Source organism: Gymnoscopelus microlampas (genome assembly GCF_963454915.1).
Source record: "Gymnoscopelus microlampas genome assembly, chromosome: 8".
NCBI classification, from domain to species: Eukaryota; Metazoa; Chordata; class Actinopteri; order Myctophiformes; family Myctophidae; genus Gymnoscopelus; species Gymnoscopelus microlampas.
This window is the reverse complement of record NC_139945.1, coordinates 5,326,102-5,333,601: the sequence shown is the minus strand read 5'-3', so window position 1 is coordinate 5,333,601 and position 7,500 is coordinate 5,326,102. Positions and strand designations below refer to the sequence as shown.

At 41.3% G+C, this 7,500-nt stretch overlaps 1 protein-coding gene across 3 annotated transcripts in view; it reads right to left on the bottom strand.

Annotated features, from left to right (window-relative positions):
• The window catches only part of nox4 (NADPH oxidase 4), a 58,842-nt gene that overhangs the window by 11,805 nt on the left and 39,537 nt on the right, over positions 1-7,500 (bottom strand). For all 3 annotated transcript variants that reach the window (XR_014601369.1, XM_084065424.1, XM_084065425.1), the window contains one exon: positions 3,816-3,897. Coding sequence is in view for 2 of the 3 variants with exons in the window: in XM_084065424.1 (XP_083921550.1) it covers positions 3,816-3,897 (82 nt within the window). In the remaining variant the exon portion in view is untranslated. The remainder of the gene's footprint in view (positions 1-3,815; positions 3,898-7,500) is intronic.

Genomic DNA, 7,500 nt, shown 5'->3' with positions numbered 1-7,500 from the left:
CACACACACACACACACACACACACACACACACACACACACACAGCTGCTTAAACACTTCTGGGATATCATATAGACAGACGCAAACAGTAACCATAAACTATAGTTACTAGTTACTTGCAGATATAAATTATTATATTATAAAACATTCATTAACCACCTGATTTATACATAGGCTATTTGAAAACAGCCGTTCTACAAGCTGACAACGCGTTGCATTTAGTACTTTTACTTTTGGTACTTTAAGTACATTTTGATACTTAAATACTTTTGTACTTTTACTCAAGTAAATTTTGAATTCCAGACTTTTACTTGTAACAGAGTACTTCTACAATGCAGTATTGATACTTTTACTTAAGTATGAAATGTGAGTAGTCCGGAGTCCCTCAGGGCTCAATACTAGTGTATTTTCAGTTTTCTGTTATTGTGGGGAAAGCTTTCGCTGAAAATAGCCGATCGACAAGCTCACGACGTGTCGTGAGCTTGTCGATCGGCTATTTTCAGCGAAAGCTTTCCCCGCAATACGGATGCTTGGGGTTTAAGTGGTTAATTTGTTTTTGCTTGACTACAGATGTACAGAATGTAATTTAGATGACATGTTGTGGATCTAGCAGATTTCTTTATTAGCAGGTTGCCAAACCTGGTCTTTATCTACACTCGCTAGTCCTGACTTGTTTGGTATATGGTCGTGACTTTTTCCTCATTGGCTGGTCCTTTAGCCAATGAGGGCTCAATGTTGCTCAATACTGTGTTCGGCCACTGTATGTATCTCTATGAACTGTGGCGCTGTTCCTCATTTGGCCTTTCAACGTTGCCATGTTCAGTGAGAGAAATAAGCAACCATATGGGATCTAAAAACGTTGCCATGTTTAGTGAGAGAAATAAGCAACCTGCTATAATATTTTCTTAAATATCTTGTCTTTATTATATTCACAGGTCAAGTGTGTCTGTGTTTTTTTTTTTATAAATAGTGAACCAATGTTTAAAAAAAAGTAATAGCTTCTGACTAAATAACTACAACTACATTGGATCCATTGGAACGCAGGTTATTTTTTTCCATTTCAGTTTTGGACATACACGGTTTCCCCCCGACAGTGAAGATATTGTACTATTTACCTTGTTTGTTTGTTCACTACAGTTCATCTCTGTTTTACTCTGATCTCCATTTCCCACAAAGTGTCATGAAACATCCAAACATCTGTTCTTCACTTAGTTCTGCTCTCAGCCAGGACTCGACCCCTGAATGGGATCTTGACCTTTGACCTTTTCCCTATTGATGTGAATCTTGAGGTTTATTCTGTACACATAGTGTTGAGTGTGTTCGGTTCAGATGAATCTTTTCTTTTTGCATTTTCCGAAAGATCTCCATTAGGCCCAGTGGTGTAAAGTAACTAAGTACATTTACTTAAGTACTGTACTTAAGTACAATTTTGAGGTATTTGTACTTTACTTGAGTATTTCCAATTTCCAATACTTTTACTTCTACTCCACTACATCTCAGAGGCAAATATTGTACTTTTACTCCACTACAATTATTTGAAAAGTTTAGCTACTAGTTACTTTGCAGATGTAAATTATGATGTTATAGATATAACATACATTAACCACTTCAGCCCTATTTTATACCTAGGCTATTTTCAAATATTTAGTACTTTTACTTTTGGTACTTTAAGTACATTTTGATGCCAATACTTTTGTACTTTTACTCAAGTAATTTTTTAATTTGGGATTTTTACTTGTAACAGAGTATTTTTATATTGCAGTATTGGTACTTTTACTTAAGTAAAGCATTTGAGTACTTTTTCCACCACCGCTAATCGACTACTTGAGACGTCATCAATCTTAAACGTTGTTTATATAAAAACAATGTGTTTTTTTTTCCAGTCATCTGACTGACAGACAATCTGATAACAAGCTTATGTAAACATCATCTGAACAATCCCCTTGACATGCCGACTTGATTTAGCTTTGAAGCACCAGCTTTGTGCAATCATTTCATTATTTATTTTTTTATTTCATCAAATACTTTAGAAATCGTGCAAATGTCAACATTCCAACGTTGACAATGGAATGTTGACAAAGCAGACTTATGACAGAATTATTTATGCTGTTGCTGTCGGGCAGGAAGCGTGTATCTCCACACAAGGTCTATGTTTTGTTTTCATTAATTGATGCCCTGTTTTATACTTGAGTCGCGCAAAAGTAGTACCGTAAATTTCGGACTATAAGCCGCGACTTTTTTCCCATTTTTCGACCCTGCGGCTTATATAACGGTGCGGCTTATCTATGGATTTTTATAGCTAACGGCCACTAGGGGACCTCCTAAATCTAGGGATTTTACACCCGCGGCTTATAGTCCAGTGTGGCTTATATATGTACAAATCATTCAATTTAGCTGCTGCGGCTTATATTCAGGTGCAGCTTATAGTGCGAAAATTACGGTATTTAAAAAAAATACTTTCAATGGTTTTCGCTTCACATGCAGGACTTCCAGGTTTAAAGTGTTTGAAGGGATATTTCACTTTCAAACATGTGCGGGAAAAGAACGCGCCCCCCTCACGTATTAGAAGGTCAATATCAGTCACCAGAACCAAAGACAGGGTTAAATTGGACAATGGGTTTGTATAAGAAGGGGCCGTGCGTAATAAAATGAATATCAAATATCTAAATACTGAATCAAGCAACTTAAAAACTGTCCGCGGTGAAACCGGGAACGCATCTGTGTAACCCCTTTATCCATATTTTATACTTTGGCAATTCAAAAATAACAGATCTACAAGCTCATAGCGCTGCACCGAGTGCCGCGTTATGAGCTTGTAGATCTGTTTTTTTTTTATTGTCTTGAACATTTGTGCAAATATTTGAATATTTATATATTTAAACACAAATCTGGCACAATATATTATCAGATAGGGGGTTAGGGACAAATACATATTCATTTGGGGATCCATGACATGAAAATATTTGAGAACCACTGGTTTAAACAATAATTAGCCCAAATAAGCAACTACACTTTAGAAACAAGCCCAACGCAAATACCAATATTTACAAGCAACTTTACAGAACAAGCCGCTTATAATCAGCAGACATGGCAACACTGTCCCGTGCTATATACTCTCTCAACTGCCATCTAGTGGATGAATAGATATATAGGCCTATACGTTCTTTTATAATGGTATTGGACTATGCTAGGTGTAATAACCAGCGTACGGCCGTCCTCCCCCCTGACGTACGTGAAAACCCATTTTCGTGCACTCTGAACACGCCTTTACAGGTACGTAACTCTGATAGTATACAAATGGAACCAAATGGACCCTTCTTACAGGTACGTACATAAAGAAAGAAATAAAGAGGAGATATCTCACCATAGTTGTATCATAAAATAAAATCTCTGACCCCTCTCTCTCTCTCTCTCTCTCTCTCTCTCTCTCTCTCTCTCTCTCTCTCTCTCTATCAGTGGGTTGATCTCTCCCTTAATGCTGACCAGGAAGAACACAACATCATGGGTCAGGAGGTCACGACCTCTGACCCTCCCTTGTGAGTCTGAGCTTTCATGGGAAATCATGTCAATGGCCAGTGAGTGAACACGCGCGCACTCGCACGCACGCACACACACACACACACACACACACTTTCAATTGTGAGTTCTCCGCACAAAAAAACATCAAAGCCTTCGTTCACACTGACTCAGCAGCCAATTATTTTCTTTCTTTGCCTGTGTGTGTGTGTGTGTGTGTGTGTGTGTGTGTGTGTGTGTGTGTGTGTGTGTGTGTGTGTCTCTCTCATAAATCCACATTTACATGTGTACACACTTACTTGGGGTATCTTCTCTGCTGCACCATGGGAAGGATTTCAGACGCTATCCGTGAATCAGGAAGGAGCAAATCTGTGAAACCCTCTGGGGAGAGGAGAGGAGAGGAGAGGAGAGGAGAGGAGAGGAGAGGGTGTATTCATTCACTGAGCGCTGTTTTGATTATTTTCAGATTATATCACGCAAAAAATGTTGCGGTCGGGCAGGAACCTTCTATGTCCATCTATTAACGTCTTTCATTTTTAAGCGTAAGTGGTTAAATGTGTTTAATACATATTTTATACATATTGAACCAATGAAGCTATCGCTGTTGTCGGGCAGAAACCTCTTATTTCCATTTTCTAACCTTTTGTTAGAAAATGACCTACTTGATCATACTACAGCGTCACTCAACTGTAGATCTGAAAACTCCTGAAAAGTAACAGTTTTTATATATATATATATATATACATATATATATAGTCACGGTTTGAGTCAGGGCAGGATTGTAGGACCCAAGTGCAGGAGAGACAGAGGCAGAACTGGTCGGTTTAACAGGTTTAATAACTCAAAAGGTAATAATACAGGCAAGGGACTGAACTCAGGATGTAACAGCACGCAACATAATACAATGAACAAGCAAGGACAGGTCGCAAACACAGGAGTTAAATAGACAGGGAAACAATAAGACACAGGTGAACTCAACAGACAATCAACACTGGGATAGGCTGAGGGACTAAGAGGACACAGGAGGAGAACATGACTAATCAGCAGGGAGGTGAGACAAGACAGGTAACAGTAACTATAGGCACAACAGGAAACAAGACTACAAAATAAGGTACAGAACATCAGCAGGCCAACAACAACAGAGTAACAGAATAACTAGACTACATACAGAACAGAATAAAGGCCTAATAAGTTCAAGACCTTATAAGGGCAGGAAGGTCTAAATAATAAAGTCAGAGTCGGCGGCCCGAGGAGCGGACCGTGACAGGCCTAAAGAACAGGCCTAAAGTGTCCACGACCATATAAGGGCAATGAGTCCACAGCCCGCGGACCGTGACATATACAGTATATATATATATATATATATATATGAGCAGTAACAGTTTTTTTGGACATACAAGGTTTCCACAGAGCAGAGGCTCTTCATTCTTCATACTGACTGCATGGCCACATGCTTGCAGCATGAAGTCATGACAGAACACACGCCAACACACACACACACACACACACACACACACACACACACACACACACACACACACACACACACACACACACACACACACACACACTTCCCTTTACTGTACTCTGAGACCTATCGTATGTACAGTATATCGTTGCCGTCGGGCAGAAACCTCTTATCTCCATATTTTAACTTGTTGTGTAAATTAACGCCCTACTTGATCATACCACAGCGTCACACAAAAGCATCAAACGTAGCAGATCTACAAGCTCAAAACGCGGCGCAAAGCGATGCGTTTTGAGCTTGTAGATCTGCTACTTTTGATACTTTAGAATTTGAATCCTGAAAAGTAACAGTATATACTTTATAATTCGTGCTGAATCGTGCAAGTCAAGTGCAAGAGAGGAGCACACGGCAGGGAAAACACAAAAAGAGTTACAGACCCATAAGGGTCCATTTGATTCCTAACTATCTATCATGTAGCTGGGGACCCCCTGGAACTCCCTCAAGGACCCCTGGGGGTCCCTGGACCCCACTTTGAGAACCACTGGCGTAGCACACCCTCTGTTACCCTCCGTCACGCAACTGAGACCATTTATTAACCCATTAAGACCTGGAACTGTGTCATTTTTTGATTTGAGCTAAAAAGCATTATTTTACACTTTGGGCTATTCAAAAATAGCAGATCTACAAGCTCGTCGCGCGGCACCGAGTGCCGCGCTACGAGCTTGTAGATCTGCTATTTTTGAAAAATCGTGAAAATGTGTGCAAATCTTTGAATATATATATTTTTTAAGCGAATATTTTTGACTCAAATCTTTGCTTCTGGGGGGTCCCTGGAACGAAACATTTTGATGAGGGTCCGCGGCCAATACATATAATTTTAGGGGTCCTTGACATGAAAAAGTTTGAGAACCACTGATATAGAAACATACGTTTTTTAGAATTCTGTTGAGATTTAGGAGACATGTAGAATCGGCTTCAGGTCTTAAAGGGTTTAAGCTGTCTGGGGGGAGGGGGGGGGGCGGGGGGGGGGGGGGGGGATACAGGCGTTGTCTCGCCGTGCATTCTCCAAGTCAGTCCCCTCTGTAAATCTAGATATTCAGTGGTCAGATGGGTGGGCCGCGAACACTTTCCAGATATTCAAGTGGGCCCTGATCCAGAAAAGGTTATAACGGCTGCACTGGGTCAACTCTGAACCAACAAGAAAAGTGTCTTTTTTCCTCTGTGTGGAAGTGGTTCAGATCAGACGAGTCATAAAGTGGAACAAAATGAGTGCTGTTTGACGGCATAAAACCCTGCATTCTAACATCTTCCCTTAGAGAACAAAGAAGTAACTAACACACCCTGATGGGAACTGGGCTTTTCCCACACACACACACACACACACACACACACACACACACACACACACACACACACACACACACACACACACACACACACACACACACACACACACACACACACCAGCACTGTGGGAGTCATGGTGGGAGTCATCATGGTAGCCCACCCCCCTCCCCAAAGGCTACCAAAGCCCCCGCAAACACACGTGACCAGATGTAGATGATACATGTACAGGAACACGCACGTACGCACGCACGCACGTTTGTATTACTATACTTGTGAGGACATAAAAGATTTTAGGATGCCATTGGCTGAACAATAGCCCTACAAGCTCACAACACGTTGCGCTGCGACACGTTGTGAGCTTGTAGATCGGCTATTGTTCGGGGTGTGACATCGCCACGCAAAACAAAGTTTAAAACAAGTCAAAAATTCCAAACCCCTCAAAGACCCTAACCTCTAAATACCTTATCCTAAACCATAACCCCCAACCGGAACCTTTTTCCTAATCGTAAACCTATGGCTCTAAAAATCGAAAAGATCTTTTTTAACCCATAAAACAACCATTTTTCTTGTGAAAACCAGGAAAATGGTCATCACAATGTCTATTTCTCATATTCTACTATACTTGTGGGAACATTTGGTCCTCACAAGTATAGTAATACACACACGCACGCACGCACGCACGCACGCACGCACACACACACACACACACACACACACACACACACACACACACACACACACACACACACACACACACACACACACACACACACACACACATAATGCAGCCCTTTGGAATGAGTCCTCCCCCTGAGGATAAGAGGATGGAAGGGGGGGGGTCGTAAAAATACTTCATTCATTCAGTCAGCTGTGTGAGTGTGTGTGTGTGTGTGTGTGTGTGTGTGTGTGTGTGTGTGTGTGTGAGTGTGTGTGTGTGTGTGTGTGTGTGTGTGTGTGTGTGTGTGTGTGTGTGTGTGTGTGTGCGTGTGCGTGTGCGTGTGTGTGTGTGTGTGTGTACTGGGACACAGGGCTCTGTTTTAGGGACGAAACCATGAATCAAGTAATAAGTAGACGGAAGACTGTAACATTTTAGCAGTCCAATTGTCCATTTAGTGATGTGTGCACGTGAGTGCGTTTGCGTGTGCGTGTGCGTGTGCGTGTGTGCGTGT